Source organism: Bactrocera latifrons, unplaced genomic scaffold (genome assembly GCF_001853355.1).
Source record: "Bactrocera latifrons isolate USDA-ARS-PBARC rearing strain unplaced genomic scaffold, ASM185335v1 scaffold_0, whole genome shotgun sequence".
NCBI classification, from domain to species: Eukaryota; Metazoa; Arthropoda; class Insecta; order Diptera; family Tephritidae; genus Bactrocera; species Bactrocera latifrons.
Genome location: NW_017534406.1, coordinates 5,552,545 through 5,569,669, shown reverse-complemented (window position 1 = coordinate 5,569,669; position 17,125 = coordinate 5,552,545). Strand labels below are relative to the sequence as shown.

General features: G+C 35.4%; 2 protein-coding genes across 2 annotated transcripts; both read left to right on the top strand.

The window, feature by feature from the left end:
• Nucleotides 1-1,303: 1,303 nt before the first annotated feature.
• LOC108977840 (pancreatic lipase-related protein 2) lies at nucleotides 1,304-10,252 on the top strand. Its single transcript, XM_018947809.1, has 4 exons — nucleotides 1,304-1,845; nucleotides 8,947-9,101; nucleotides 9,167-9,634; nucleotides 9,809-10,252. Exons 1-4 carry the CDS (start codon nucleotides 1,637-1,639, stop codon nucleotides 10,216-10,218), a joined length of 1,242 nt encoding a protein of 413 aa, XP_018803354.1. The 5' UTR covers nucleotides 1,304-1,636; the 3' UTR covers nucleotides 10,219-10,252.
• LOC108977910 lies at nucleotides 6,158-7,121 on the top strand. Its single transcript, XM_018947924.1, has 2 exons — nucleotides 6,158-6,271; nucleotides 6,329-7,121. The coding sequence occupies exons 1-2, from the start codon at nucleotides 6,224-6,226 to the stop codon at nucleotides 7,007-7,009; spliced, it is 729 nt and encodes a 242-aa protein (XP_018803469.1). The 5' UTR covers nucleotides 6,158-6,223; the 3' UTR covers nucleotides 7,010-7,121.
• Nucleotides 10,253-17,125: the final 6,873 nt, after the last annotated feature.

Here is a 17,125-nt window from a genome sequence, read left to right as displayed (position 1 = left end):
TCGATTTAAAAAAATTTATTGGACCAATCGTTACAATTCTTCAAAGACTTTCAAAAAACTGCCAACGCGATTTCCAAACATTGAAGGCGTCACGGATGGCATTCTCCAAAATAGCATTGAGAGCCGAAGTGCATGGAAGATTGTCTTTTTGTCTTTCTCGATGTTTGTCAGGTCCCCAGCACGGTCCTCATCAGCGACATCTTCCCGGCCCTTCAAAAAGGGCTGGTATCACCGAAACACACCACCTTTTGCTAAAGCAACATCTGGGTAGGCCTACCTGAACCTATTAAGGTTATTCTCCATAATTTCGTTTAACTATTTGCATTGGCATTTATTGATTCAAAATTGTCCGTTTCATTTTTCCTAGAACACAATATAATATAACAATTTTACTAACGATATACAATAAATTTGAACTGGTTGTAAGAATTCTAAACATTCCATTATTACTAAGACCTTTGCTGAATCAGCACATTTAACATCTTAATTTTGTCACACTAATCATGAATAATTTTGAGTGTTAACAACTTCAACCATGTGTCGAGTGGTAAACCAAAACAAGTCGTCAAGCGGTAGTTTTTTCTTCTCTTCGTTGGCTTATATCTATCTATACGTTAATGAAATGGCTGGCAGTGCTGTGGTCAGGCAATAAACTCTTTTATATTTATATATTTAACTGTAAATTACTGAAAGCTTATCAGTTCTGACATATTTATTATGGGAATTGACAAAATGAATGGTTCCGCAGTATACCATATAATTAGAGAGTAAGTTTCCAGTAGTATTTTGATTATAAGTTAGTTTGATAGTAAAATTTTTGTCTTCTCTTTGAAACTTTTTTATTTCGTTTCAATTTTATTTCTAAAACCATCAAAATAAAAGAAGGTTTATAGGTTTGATTATCGTTGTTATTATTTGTTTTACTTTGCAGCCAACAGTAATCGTCAATGGAGTTAATGCTTTGCGGTTTCCGCTCTAATGCAACACTTTCACTTGTAAATTATTCAGTCGCTTACACACTTACCACAGGGCTAGATCAAAATTTGTATCAATAGGGTAAAAGCTGCGCCAATATATGACTTCCATTCTCCAATGTTTAGCCAAGTTATGTAGCCAGCTGAGACAAAATAGACTCTTATACACATAATTTGTTGGATCATGTTCTCAAATATTGTTGGTTTTAGCATCTTTTATCTACTTGTTTCTCTTCTAATAACCGCGTTAGCGGCTTACACTTAGGAGTGTATCAGACAGCAGACAAGTTGAGTAGTAGTGCGGTGACTACGGCTACGTACAGTCCAATCGAATGACAGACGACGTGATGAGCGGGAAAACGCATGAAATTGGACATAACAACTCATCAGTTCTATGCCAAAGGGCAGCACAAACAGTTTGGCGTTGAAAAGTGTGTGGCGATCGTGAAAGTGACGGGTGGTTAGACACCGTAAAAATTTCGTAACACACACAAACAAAAAATTGTGCTAAGTGTGTTTCTTTTATTTATGTTCACTGTCCATCCCAAGCAATTAAGAGTTCATTGATTTGAACGCTTTTAACTCATTACTGTGATTTTTTGCCACTTCAAATTTTGCTTGGGAACTAAAAAGGAGACTTGAGCACTGCTTCAGCGTTTCAAATGCAAAGAAATCGTTTTTTGGTGTTTCTTGTCTGTGGATTCGTAATACTAACTTTACCGAAATTTAATGGATCCACATTTATTGCTCATCATATTCATAAATGGAAGGCGTTGAAGACTTCAATGCGTTATGTGCAGGAGGCTATGCTGCGTACAAGTTTAAATCGTGCAACTCCAAACCACGGAATCGTTTTCGAATGTCGTACAACGTATGTGTTCCTATAATACTATTTCGTGAAACTACGTGTATAGCTATGTGGTATTAACTGTTATACATGTATAAAAACAAATTAGCATTTCTGCAAAATTAATTTTAATATTGGAAGAAAGCCTACGAAGAAGAAACAAAAATAACACAAAGCCATGTTAGGTTGCCACTGAGTAATACTTTCGCTAATTTTAAATATTTTGTGCATGAAACATTAAGGAAGTGAAAAACTGTAACTCTCGTGTTGTGAAGAGCAATTATGGTTACCAGCTCATCACGCGACAAGGAAATACAAAAAAGTCATTATATTGTTAAGTTTTATTTTACTTCTACTTTAATGGAAATCAGCATTTGGTTTTCGTTTATAAAGGCATTTCGACATCGTAAAATAAAATTCAGTGCTTTCTTATAGTGTTGCTAGTTAGCTGCGATAGTTTACGATATATGAAGAAGTACTAAGCCTATTACCGGGCTTTAAGGGCTTACCATTTTTTTTTTGTGAAACGTTTAACCCAGAATATTGCTATTCTTTACAACCACTATGCTATTTGGTAACCTTGGTTTATTTAAAAATGTTTGCCTTGTGCTGGTTTTAAATCGTTATATCAATAGAATACCCGATGAACAGACAGACGTCACGTATCAATTCGTATTATTAGTATTGATTATTTGAATTGAAAGTATAACCTTAAACTTAGCTCGAATAATAACAAGGTGATAATTTTTAGGTTCGTAGCAATTCTGTAATACAAAACATAAGAGAAATTAGATACGGATTATTAGATATGGGTTTCTGCCTGACCAATAACGCATTTGCAAATCCGGATCATTTTCAAGTTGTTGCTCAGCTGGTCTGGTGGTCAAGCGGCTTCAGTTCTTGCGCTACACTTTTTTGTCTCACTGGCTCGGGAACATTTTTCGATAGTAAATTTTTGGAATTTCGACTCTTTGTTCATGATGAAGATGGAAACCTTATTTGAGAGAAATGTCGAAAGAGCGGGGAAAAATATGAAATCGTTTGTTGTCCATATTGGTCTACTTTTGTAGCGTCCCTACTAAAAAAGAAAGTTGGCATAATTCATGAGCCAAAGTCTAATATTCTAGAAATTGGGCTGTATTATTTATAATTTTTTACGTTCACTTAAGTTCACCAAAACATGTTACACATTCAGCGATTTATTCGGGGAAAAGTCAACCGGAAGTTTGAAATACTAATTGTATATGGGTATACCTACAGAAGGCTCGGGGTAATATTAAAAATGTTTACCATTTTTAGTGTCACAACTTATTATTACCGGAAAAATATGGTACGTGAATATTATTAAGATACCTCACAGAATGACCGATATGCGATACTATGCGGTAAAAAATCGTCCAGCGAATATTTGAATGGAAGTATTACCCGTTCTTTTATTTCAGCCAAAGCTTGTTATGAGAGCATAAAACGATTTGACATTCATTGTGAAACATACTCTAGAGCAGTATACGTATACTGTAGGGTGGATAAAAAATGAATGTTTTATTCATTTAGCACTCTGAAAAATGGGTTGGTAGCCACCGCTAAGAAAGTCTCTCCCAGTATTTTTTCTTACTATCAGAAAAATCATATATCAATTTTGACTACTTGGAAAAATATTTCGCTTTATGGGTTTTGAAGGAAATTGAATTTCTACTAAATGGTTTCCTACGATTCAAGTTAACTCTAACCATTCAAACGGTTGAAACTTATTTTAAGTCAGCATTTTTTATTTCTTATAAATTTTATAGCTCTAAGAAAAAAATATTTTGGGATACTAAAACTTCTAGTTTTATAAGAAATTTACTGTTTTACAAACATGGTCTATGTAATTTATATCCGCAAAGCTAAAGAATCATTGAAAATGTTTAACTCTCACTATAGTACTTTTTAAGTGTTGTTATTTAAATCTCCCCAGTGGCTCTGTTGACAATTAAATGTTACTGTGATCATTTGTTTGCAATAAAGATCGAATTACTGGCTCAAGATTGATCAATGCCTTATACATGTACTTCACTAATATTCACAATGGTGCAAGGCATGGCGTTCATGCAATTGAAGTTAGTTATTGTTATGCAAAACAGTCATAATTAGTTGTTGTTTTTTTAAACAAAAGTTTTCACGATCTCAGCGAGAATAACCCACTGCAGTAGGTTCAAAATAACACTGACTTGCAAAATAAGTGAAAACGCTTTTTCATATAGTGAATTTTTGAGTAGGTATATGTAGACATGTTCTGATGTGCAGGGCTTAAATTATTATTCAGCAACTAAGGTAGTTACAGGTTCTGACGCTGCCGAATATTTTATTCTATTATTTCGCATTATTCAATATTAGTGCAGCTAAGGGTAATACACCGATAAAGATACGACTGTTATTTGATTTCAAATAGACCTAAGGGACGGCAACTCCTTTTGCTGCACATACTTTCGCAAATTACTTACAATTGGTTGCTTCGCTTGGTGCAGCGCTTGGATAATATTCATCAAGTCCCTTTCTATCGAAAAATACTATTTCAGCATCAAAGCAAGAAAGACTGCAGTAAGACTATCGTATATAAGATTATCTCTCAGAAAATTATCGCATTTGAGTAGCTATTTTCAAACACTTGAAGGATGGTTGAGGCAGTTAAAGTCTTATTAGAGTCGTCTTTATTTTCTTTTATCATTAATGTTGAATTCTAATGTGTTTCAGCTTAAGTTTTAAATGACACAAACGTCGCCATTACTGGTTACAAGGTTTTGAAATCTTCTCTGAGATTCAAGAACCTCGCCAATCAATTTGCATTGATATTTCTTAATTTAAGCACCCAATAGAGATTTCGCTTCGTATTTCCGATCATTTTGTTGTTTACCTCTATTATTTAATTATAAAGTAGTTTAGGTGAACACAGCTGTAATGTTTTTCCAACATGTTGCGAGTGTAAAAAAGAGACATACTATTTATGTATAATTAAAATTCCAGCTTTTATAATTAACTAGTTAAATTTTATATAAAGCTAAACTGTTTTAGGCTGATTAGACATTCGACACGTTTTTGTAATATTTATTTTGTTTAAAAAAATTGAATTAATTAGTGGTTATTTACATTAGAGAGGTTCTTATAATGACTTTCTTTTAATGGAGTAGGCTTTTAAATATACCAATAAGGTATAAAATCTATGAAAATGTTTTTTATTTCCATGTTTCATGTCATCTAACAATGGTATTTTTTCTTCCAACAATACTATACTGGATTATTGGTTTTCCGGAAGTTTTCCACGAAGGATCTATTAAGGGGTTTCAGTCCCCTCTGCAGTGTATATTAAAAGCTACTCTTTAAGTTCTTCCCTGTTGAATTTAGCATGACTGCAATGTTACAAAATGAACCTGAAAAAGGAAAAAGTTAACTTCAGCTTTACGGAAGCTAAAATAGCAGCCAAAGGTGCATTTTTTATAGCTTATAGGAGTATAAAATGATTCTTATCTTGAACTTGATCAGTCAGTTTATATGACAGCTATATGTTATTGTGATCCAATCTTAATAAATTCTTCGGAGATTACATCATTGTCTGAGGCAAAATCCATGCCAAATTTCTTGAAGTTTTTTATCGAGTCAAATGAAAGCTTTGCACTTGATTTCAATCATTCAGTTTACATGACAGCTATACGCTATGGTAGTACGATATCGGCGCTTTCGACAAATGTGCAGTGTTAGAAAATTTCTGGTCAATATCTCAAAAACGGAGGGACAGTTTGCATATATACATATGGACTAAAAACGGACATGTCTGAGTCGACGCAACTCGTCACACTGTTCAACTATATATACATTTTGTAGTATCTATGACGTTTGGGTGTTACAGGTTTCGTGACAAACTTAATATAACTTGTTGAGGGTATAAAAATCGATATGAAAATTATTTAAGCCGCTTTGGCATACCTCTCCTAACGTCATACGATATTGCGCTTCAATTTTCAGTAAAAGTTCATTTGATCGGCAGATGATGCTAATATTATATGAACATTTACTACGTGCAATGAAAATAATTACTATGAGTTATTAATGCATAATTCTTATAACAAATGGTCAACAATGAATTGTTAGAATAAATTATATACATGTATGAATAATACGGAGAAATTTTTAATATTATGCGATTACTGATCATTAGGCTAATTAGTTGTAAAGCTTTTCTTTACTATCCAATACACAGTACTTACATGAGTTTGGGTTTGAGAGAATTTATTACACAGAACATAAGCGCTAACCGGTTCTTCAACTGCAACTGTATAAAAAGATTCTTACAATTTCTTCTAACTCAGTACGACTTGAAACTTACTACAACGCTTACTTATTTCGTATAGAAATATTATCTTCAAAAATGAAGAAAATTACAGTAGTTGTCGGCGTTGCTTTGCTGTTAATGCAAGTAAGATTGTCATACAAATCTAATAATATAACATATACCATAGGTTTGTTTTATTAGGTCGTCAATGCGTTTCCACATGCTAAACGTGAAGCTGTAGAGGTTGCGGTCAATGAAGAAAACAGTATAGATTCCTCGCCTAAGGATTCTGTAGAGGTTGCGGTCACTGGAGAAAACAGTATAGATTCCTCGTCCGAGGAAGATCAAGCATCATCAGAAATTTTGGTGTATGTCATAGGAACGGTAGGTAAACTATCCAAGTGGGCGCTTGAAAGTGGAAGCCTTCTGCTTAAAAATACTGTAAAGGATCTGGAGAAGTTACCAAACAAAGATGAATTGCTACAAGCTAATATCACACACATGGCAAAAGTAGCCAAAGAAGCCGAGGATTTTAAATTGGAAGAAGATGGAGCGAACATTGTGGAACTATTTGACACTATGAATAGTTTGTCGGAAGTGATATCTGACTACGAAGCCATGCCCGACAATTCAGATTTAAAACTCACATTGAAAACGGCTCTTGAAAATAATGGCTACAAAAAGTTTCAGAACAAATTTGAAGAGGAAATTGTGGATTTGGTTGAAGAGTTTGATATTGTATTTGGTGAATATGTCAAAGGTTTGAGTCCAGACGAGAAGTTAAAGCAAGCCAACGTACTTAATTGGTATGAAGAATTTACTAACGAAACTGACGAAGATAAAAAACTTGACAAGTTCGGTGAAATCTTTGACTTGTTTTAGTCAATGAATTGAACAAATGATTTATATCTGCTGTAGGATACTTTTGCATGTAATAATTATAAGCAGTTATTATCCTATAACGTTTTTAATAAAAATATCAAAATTAAAAACATATGTAATTTTTTAAGTTCTGCTTAAAAATATAATATAAATAAAAATTAAAGGTTTTCAGATGTAGTTGGCTTACTCTATATGGTATTATAATTCCTTATAATATGAAAAATATTATGCACAGCCAGTAGCAGGCGTCAACCGGTTTAATAGCCGTAGTACTATATTGTATTTATTAAAAAAAATTATGGAAAAACTTGCTCCAAACAATATTTATAGCCTGCTTATGTGCTATATGAGTTACATATGCGAAAACCAGCATTTGTTTTTTGAATCTTTTAAGTTGCCTGATAATGTTTTTTTTGCTGGACACTTTTCAAATAAATTTGTAGAATCAACTTTGATAGTTCTGAATTGCTAGTTTTTCAACTGCTAGAGTTTGTTAGAAATAATATAAGCATTTTATAATTGCTTGTTTTTAAACTCTCGCAAGCTGTTCTCTGTTCCGGTCCTCTAGATAGGGTATTTAGTAGTCTAAGGAAGCAGTATGCTTCATACTATAAAGCTCTAATATGATACAGGAATATCATAATAGGATGCAAGATCTGTGGTTTTAAACTTTTTTATATATGGGCATTGGCTAAATGGGATAGTAAGTAACTCCACCCATTACAAAAGTTTTATCGAAAGGTACTAAAAGCAAAGTAAGTTTCTAAATAAAATTCTAGGCCAGTCCAGTCCGTATCGAAAATGGACGTGTTATCTTCCCCTTTTAGAATCCTAATCTCAAAAGTCAAACAACTTCTCCACAAATCCGATGCAAGTTTAGTGCATATGTTCACCTATTTTCCAAATAACACAGCATTAAATTTTGTTAGATTTTTTAAATTTACAAAATATGACAGCTGATCAAGTTGATGTACTTTTTTCAATTGGGGTTTTTCGACATACCACGTGTGAATCGTATCAATCTCTCATGTTATTTTTGTTCAGTATTGTTTGGCTTTTTCAACACGAAAATACTTTTGTTTTACTTTATTACGAAACCTCACGTTCAGAGCGATCCAGTATGAATTATTGGATAATATTCGACCGATTAGACCACGTCTAGCACGCAGTGAAGAAAATTTAACAGCCGAGAGTGAATACGAAGACCGTGCAGAGTCGCCCTTTCCAATCAACAGCGCTTCGAGTGTCATTCGCCAGTTAACACCCGCAATGATCACACGAGTAATCGAAATTTGGACTCAACGGATGGACCGTTTGACATTTGAAAGAGATAATCTTCAAAAAATAAGTGCGAAAAAATATTCTTTCTAATGATAATAAACATTCCCCATTAAATTCAAAGTTTCTATGTTTTTTCCTCAAAATGGGTCACCCTTTGAAACAAGCACAAATAAAGATATCGAAAAGACCCTATAAAGTTTTGTAAAAATGGAGCATGCAAGGTTTGGTACATCTTTTCGAATAATGTTCGAAATCGGACTACAATTTTTAAAGCTTGAATTTGAGTTGCTCAACCAGAGGCAGATGCTGTATCAGATATTGCAGATGTGATAAAAATATGCACTATTCATCCGTTCAATACGTTCTTATATATCTATTATAGTGGGTTTAGAACTTCCAGCTCACTTCACTTGGTTATCCCCAGATTCTGCAGTTTTAATTTTGATGACTTCTGAAAAAGGTCGAGGTTATAATCAGGTTTCCTGGATGTTTCGTCTATTAAAGAATGCAAATACAACCATACTCTTAAAACTTTAATATCAACCATTTAAAATTTAATGCGTCCAAGCTCTATTTACCATAATCGATTATATAGTATATTCACAAAAACAAAAAAAAAAAAAAATTGTTTGATAAAAATATGATTCTTCTTCCAGTTCCAATTTGCGTTTAGGAGATGAAGTACACTTCGAGTTGCAACTGGGAGATATGCGCGGTTTTCACCGCTTGGACCCACGTCGCAAGTTGGCATTATTTCTACACGGTTGGAACGACGAAGGCAGCAAGGGCTGGGTGCAAGACATGTTAAAAAGTGAGTAACATTTATTTAACCATTATTTTTAGCTAACAATAATTTTATTTCCTTACTTCTAACAGCTTGGACACACTTCGATCCGTATTATAGCGTTTGTGTTGTTGATTGGGGTCATCTCTCGCAGGTAGATTACAAGACTGCCTCTATGTCGATATTTGATGTTGGTCTCACAGTGGCTGGCATCATTATGTCTATGGAGAATTTACGACCCGAATACTTCTCCCGTCGCAATGTCACATTGGCTGGCTACAGTTTGGGCGCACATGCCGCTGGCTATGCGGGTGCAATGCTTAACGGAGAGCTGGAGCAAATCATAGGTCTTGATCCGGCCGGACCGCTCTTTACATTGCCAGCCGTTGTATCGCCAGATTTTCGTCTGGATCCCACAGACGCGCAATACGTACAAGTGCTGCACACATCGGCGGGCACTTTGGGAGCTGGCTTAAAAATGGGACATGCCGATTTTTATCCCAATGGCGGAAAGGCGCCCCAACGCCATTGCAAAGTACTGGTTGCGGACATGCAGAATAGTAAGTATGTTTGTGCTGTCCTATATATATATATGTACATATGTATGTGTGCTCGCAACCAAATCGGGCGCATATCAATAGTAATTTAAATGCAGCATGCAGCGCCGGCGAATGTGTTGACAATCTACTTAAAAATTCATTTGTTTCCCCCATCCCCCCATCTCGTTCGCACAGATGCGGTAGCGTGCAGCCACAGCTCGTCGGCTGTGTTTTTCAAGCAATCCATGAATCCGGCGTTTCCGTTCGTGGGCAACCATTGCAGCAGCTATGATAATTTTGTGCACGGTCTCTGTACGCAGGGTCACCGCGGACGTTTTGGCATACATTCACAACGCCGCAGTCATGGCAATTTCTACTTCGTCACCGAACCGCAGCCGCCATACGTGCAACGAAGACTGTGGCCACGACGTCGTCATCAACATTATCAACAGCAACAGCAACAGTGGTGGCGCCGACATAAGGTGCGCGCTTCATCGGCTTTGGGACGTAGCGCTTTAAGGCAGACGCTATCCACCGCAGCGGATGTGAAGGCAATGCAAACGTGGCAGCGCAAATGGCGGCGGTGGCGGCGTGTGTATTACTGATGACATTGTTGCTTGCACGTTGGCGTTGTGGCAATTGAAGGATAACTGATGGTATTTTCATTGAAATAAATGCATTGTTGCCGAAGGAATAGCATAGTTAAACGTTGTATTGGTTGTTGTATGTAATTGTCTGTTGTCCGCTTGGAATGCGAATGTGCGCATGTATGCTTAACTGAATAATCAGCATATGTAGGTATGTAAATGCACTTGCTGCTGCCGTATTGGACTGTGGAATTTAATTCCAAATTCACTTTGAGCTGCGTAGTATTCACACGACTGCGTATCTCTGATGCGTCGGCCAAGGTAAGAGGTGGCGGCGGTTACAGGAGTTCTGAGTTGTGGTTGCAAAATGCCATAAACTGAGCAATGCGGTGTTGCGCGGCGCCGCATGTGGCATTTGGCGTTGTTGTGTGGTTTCGGCAGCATTTGCGTAATTATGTGCAACCGCCGCTGCCTACCGTTGTTAATACAAACACAGCTGTTTTCGTGTGTGCGTGGCTACGATTGCGGTAGTGTTAACTACACGTCAGCGTCGACCTTTAGCAATCACAGAGCTGCTAAATATTTAAGCCTGACTTGCCCGGTTAATATACATGCACATAAGCGCAGCAACTTATGTGTAAATATGTGTAAATACATGTGTTTCGCTTCGTTTTTTCGGTCATTGCTGGAAATGCTGTTATGCTTGGCATTCGAATGCAATTCGTTAGCGTTCAAGTGGGTATGCAACTGTTCGTTTATTGGTTCTACAGTGAGAAATTGGGGCAGAGTGCCATTGGAATTTGACTGCAGCACAGCACACCATACCGCTTGAAACACCTGTAACAATAGGCATTGCTTCACTTGTTTGTGTAATGCAAGTGCATGGCTTCCTGCTCGTCTGGCGTCTGCTTATGGCTTTGTTATTGATGCTGAATCGGCCTTTGGTATGCATTCATATGAAAGTATTCGGTAGGCTTCTTCGTAGTTCTGTAATTGAACACTGGATTTGGACCAAATGTTTATACCTAAAATGCTTTTGGTAGTAGCAATTCTGACTTCTTGGCATTCTGTATTAATTCAAAAATGTTACGTGAAAAGCAAAGTGAAAATTAGATAATAACAGATAACACAAAATATTAGGAACGTTTTATTTTATTAATTAGGCTTGAAATTGCTTCTACTAAATTAAATAGAATCGAATTGAATTAATTTAATTGCCGTGGATGTAAATATCTGCAGCACCAGATATTAATTATATAAAATTCAGCTTTTTTCGAATTTTTTTTGTAATGATTGGGGTGTTCATTGTAAAGTAATAAAAGTTGATAGCATTTTAAAGTATATGATATGGTGTAGGATCAATTTGCTCTTTTGATTTTACTTATATTAGCCGATATTTGAAGAAGAGTTTGTGTATCTTAAGAAAAAAATTTTCTTTTTAACGTTTACCCAAATGTTATAAAGCTAAAGGAATATCATTACATTTGAGGTTGACATATTAAGCAGTGGTTTTATACAAGATACGAAGTTTTGATATTTTGATCTTCACATTATGCACAATTTAAATTCTCAGTTTCTATATCGGTCTGAATAACGAAATATTTAGTGCAGAGTGATAGAATAATTCGTGAATCGATTTCACATATTTTCAGTATTACAATTTTTTGCGCGATATATATGGTATAAAGTCAATTGCCCATAACCGTACCAAAAGGTTATTTTTTCGGGATGCATGTAGTAGCTTGCTGACTGACAAATAACGCATATTTTGTTTATTGACGAAGCTATTCAGCCAGAAATGCGCCTCGTCGCTAAAGAAGATTTTTCGATGAAAATCCGGATCATTTTGAAGTTGTTGCCCAATTCGCAAACATATGACGATTCTGGTGATCAAGCGGCTTCAATTGCTTCAATTTGATCTTTTAAAAAAGTAGGCCAAGTTTTTTCGCAAAATTCACTACATCGACGTCACAGAGGTACCCAATGTTTTGGAACGAACACTTCTTCGTCTCACTGTACTGTCTGTGGGTTCAAATTTTTTCATTAGACGCTCTATTATTGATCTGATAGGACGAGTATGACGACCAAAAATTATACGTAGCGTTCTTAAAGTTGAGGATACTGACTTTGAATTTCGTTCGTAAATTTTAATAATTTTGACTCGTTATTTCCATGATGAAATGGCAAACCTTAGTGAAACCATTTTGCGAACACATAACATTTTTTTATGTTATTTATGTCTTAGTAATGACCAGATATTAGCCATTTTGCTTACATGGCTACAATGTTATAAGTAATTTTCCCTCCCAATGTTATCAAAAAACCGCTCTGAATTTCATTAATACCTTACAGATTTCCCGATTTTTTCGGTAAAATTGCAGCCATATGTAGATAAGCATTTGAATAGTTTTGATCCAATTCTAAACTACATATATTAGACGTAAGAATATGAACGATCTATTGACGTCGATATCTTCTTTATTGTATATGTATCGTGGGATATTTGTGTTATAGGACATATTTGTGGGAGGTGAGATTATCAGCTGACAAAAATACTTTTCTCAAATTTTCCTAACTATAATATCCTCAGGTGCAACATGTTGCGAGAGTTTAAAAAAATGTATTTTGAACTAATTACAACTAAATATTTCCGTTTACTGTGCGAAGAATACATTTCTAGCTTGCTTTCGCCCACACGTAGCCTATATCTAAACTCCATATACTCGCATTCACACAACTATTTATCATTAAACAAATTTCAAAGCTTCCAACATAGACTTTGCTAACTGCAAATCTGAAGTAAAAGTTTAATCAACCCTATACTCGCTCGCTTAGTTCATTATCCACTCAACAGGATGAAGTGAGCTTGTAAAAACTTTTAATTGTACTGATATCTTCACGTCTAGACGTGCTTTTCATTATTTATGGACTAAGTGTAAAACACCAAACGGATACTTGCAAGCGTTTTGTTATTTATGAACATGCTTGCATGCGTGTGTGTTGCTTGTGCGCATGTGTGCGTGTATAATGCAAATAGCCGCTGTGGCAACATTTCTGTTGCAACATATCAAAACAGCAATCAACAGCAAAGGCCTTGCACCGAGTCGTAGCAAAAGCCATAATTAAATCTTACTAATTTCAATTTTACCCCCCACGGGACCGGAAGAACTCTTGACGTTTACGTTGTTCAAAAAACAATAACATCACCAACAAAAATGCAACAAAAAGAAGGAATAACATAAGCAATGAACAGCTTGGAAAACATAAATAAAAATGTGGAGAAAGCGGAAGCTTTTAACACTGCCAATACGACGAAAGAGGCGACTGGATTCGCTGTGTGGTGGAAGAAGAGGCAACAACACCTAGAAAAACTTACACAACATAACTCATGCAGGCCGCAGACAAAGTAATAAATTTTATAAAATGTAACAACAACAAATCGCTACAGAATAAAGGCACGCTGCGAAAAGAACAATAAGTCGTAATATATCTCATGCAAAGTGGTGAACACGTTGGCCGATGTCCTGCGCGGCCAGCTGGGCTAGTGAATTTGTTATTGAATTCTTGCGAATAGAATTGGAGCAACGAAGCAATGAAATTATGTCTTGTAGTGGGCAAATTGAATTTAAGGTATTTCTCCAAGTGCACGTGTAAATATGTGCAAGAGCACATAGTGGGAATAAGCAAATAACTGCCCAGGCAACTGAGCAATCAAGCATTGCTGGGAAATTTGTATGGAGGAGTAGCGTATACGTAACATAACACATGGCAAGAAAGATATTTATATGTGCATAAGTATAGTATATGGCTTGTGTACATATACGCATGTTTTTTAAGAGGACGCGGGCGTAGGTATGGTCAGTAGATGTGCGGCTTTGCAAATTATACTATATATATGTATATACAAATTCAGCGTCCCAGAAGCACACTTATTAAAGCGTTTCTGTTGCGGTTATGGTTTGTAGTATTGCTCGTTCAGGTAGCTTGATGGGCACGACAGGTGTTGTTGTTTCGTAAGTCAACGAATTTTCCTTGCTCATGTTTTATGTTTTACCTGCAGACAGCGGTTAGCATGTTGAAAGCTTAGTTGGGACTTTCAAGCAGTTCAGTTAGAAGTGCCTAAAAGTCAATAAGTAAAGGCAATAAAAAATATCGACAGTGTCTATATATGAAATCCGATATATTCAAAATTGACTGAAGTTTTCTTTTTTAACTTTAAGTATATAAGAATATTATAACTCAAAATAGTTTTTCACCTTTATAGATGGTACCGTTATTATTATTTTTTTATTAGTATTGCAAATGGATAAATCGCATTGTTGTCACACCTTTTCGTGCAATATTTTTTATGGAAAAAATATATAAAAATATCTGTTGGTCGTCTGATCTGAACAATTTACAACAATATTACAGCGCTGCCTTGGGCAATAATAGATTCAATAATAGAATAGAATATATCTTTTCAAATAAAAAGTCTTCAATACAGGGATTAGAGTTTCATTGAAAAGTTGTTATTACAGCTACATATTACATATTCTTTAGTATCCTATTATTGGTGGTTCCGAAATATTCAATTAAAATTCTTGGGTAGAGGCCCTTCGGATTACTTGCCCTTAGCAAAGTACATATCGCGGCAACTGTATGTATTTTGAGTGGATTCTATCCAATAAGTAAACGCAGGGTGCGACTAAATATTCTGACGGACACTCTTTGTCAATGCTTTATGGAAGAACAGGTCAATCAGTGGAATTATCTCTCTTCACTTTGTCGGCTTTTGCCCGACTGAGATTGAAATATCTTGGCAGATAATTTATTGATAACCTAGCGAAGCAGTTGTGATTGGTGATGACCACCTTAGTAAATTTATACTGAATACAAAACGCTTCGTTGATCTATGAGGTGATGCACTTCAGCTAGTTTTTTGAGTAACACAAAGGGCATACATATATCTTTCTAAGTGAAATTCATCGAATTTGGGATCAACCCTTCGACCTAACCTAACCTAACATAGTATTTATCTATAATGAATATTGTTTACGTTCTTCGTTCGTGTTAGATTATTAGGATGAAATATAGATTTCAGCAATTTTCAACAATTCAATATAAAATAAATTTTTAACTGCCATAACGGCAGTGCATTTGGAAGAATTCCATAACAAATAATGAGCAGGAATTCTTAAAGTTATACAAAATTAAATAAATTTTTTAATTATTATAATTTTTTTAATTACATTCTTGTGCCGTTTAGACTTCTCTCGAAATTTTATTTAGAAATAATCTCTTGCATTCTTCCGCATAGTATTCACCCACTTTTGTATTTTTTAATTTAATTTAAATTAAATTGTTTTCATGCATTTCAAACCCTTTAATTTACTATCTGCACTTCAGCGACTTCGAATAACAATAAAAACAAATACTAAGCAACTTCCTCATTATGCATTCAAATTATTAGAGGTGAACAAAAGTAGGAGGAGTACCCGCATTATACACCGTACATACATACATATTGATTTATGCATTTATGTGAATGAGGTGCCTACCACCATCGCTCGACACCACACACAAATATATAACGCCTGCCTACTTTAACTTATTATTTTGTTTTTCATTCCACTATTTTTCCAACGATATTCAATTGAATTCAATTTGAAACAAAATTATCATTTAAAGTTGGGAAACTAACGATGAAAATGCAGAGCACTTGACAACTTGGTAGCCTGGTAGCCTGGCAGCTTGGCAGACTTGTTGGCTGGCTGAAAGATATGAAGTTTACCTGCAACTTTTCGACCCTCTTTGCTGTCTGCCAGCGCTTACTCTTATGCCTGTGCGCACATAAAGGTGTTGCATGGTAGTTGTGAGTGGGCGCATCCCTGTGTGTATGTGCGGAGTATTAATGTAAACAGCAAACAATAGCTGGGAGGAAAAAACTTTGCAATAAAAAACAGCGTTGAAAGTAAACAGGAATATACTCGTTCCGTGAAATTTCCATAAAAATCATTTTCCAGCGATTCGATCGAAGAATCGGTATCTGGCTTCCACCGCCCCGCTGCCTGACTTATTTACTATTTATATTCATGGCATCTCCTACTACTTTTTGCTGCCGTTTTATAATGACTGCTTGCCTGTCTGTATGTATGTATGTACTGTTATAGCTTGCAGTATTTGTAAGTAGTTTTGGTTATTTGTGTATTTAGTTCGTTATTGGCAAATGCTGGCGGGTGCGAATAAGTAAAAAATGCCTTAAAAGACTTGTTAAACAAAAATAAAAAACAAAAAACAAATAAGAAAAAACATAATACGAAAGCAAGTGAAAATTTGTTAACGCTCTGCGAACAAATTGGGCAGATGATGGAGCTATCCCTTGTTTTGTTTTGTTTTGCTTTTCTTTCGCTTTTGTGGCTAAAAGACTCGGCGTTAACAGTTATTTACAAGAATGTACATTACTTCAAATAGAGGAAATCTAGAATATTTAATCTGTCTAATGTTCTCATAATAATCAGGATTGCGAGTTTGTGGGTAATATAACTTAAAGATTGTTGTAATGGAAAATAATTCACCATAAAAACGCTTTTTCGTGCTCAAAGCTTGATATTTTTGATTGAGCACATCCTTCATATAATTGACATATCTTAAAAAATAGAAAAAGGACAGCAGCTTTCCAACGCGTGTTCGGAATATTAGAAAAACGGAATAATAATCAAGCTATGCCGTCTTTTGATAAACCGCAGCAATATAGTTTGATACTTCTTTCGTCCTTAGATCGACAGTGGTCACATTAATTTCTTGAACCTTGTTGCTGGGAAGTAGATATAAATGTAATATGAACTTTGTATAGGGTTCAGCGTACCACGTGATTTAATTTTACATTTTTAAGGGGCTAAATAGGTTAAAGGGCTTCAAAAAATTGATTTATTTTTATTGTTTT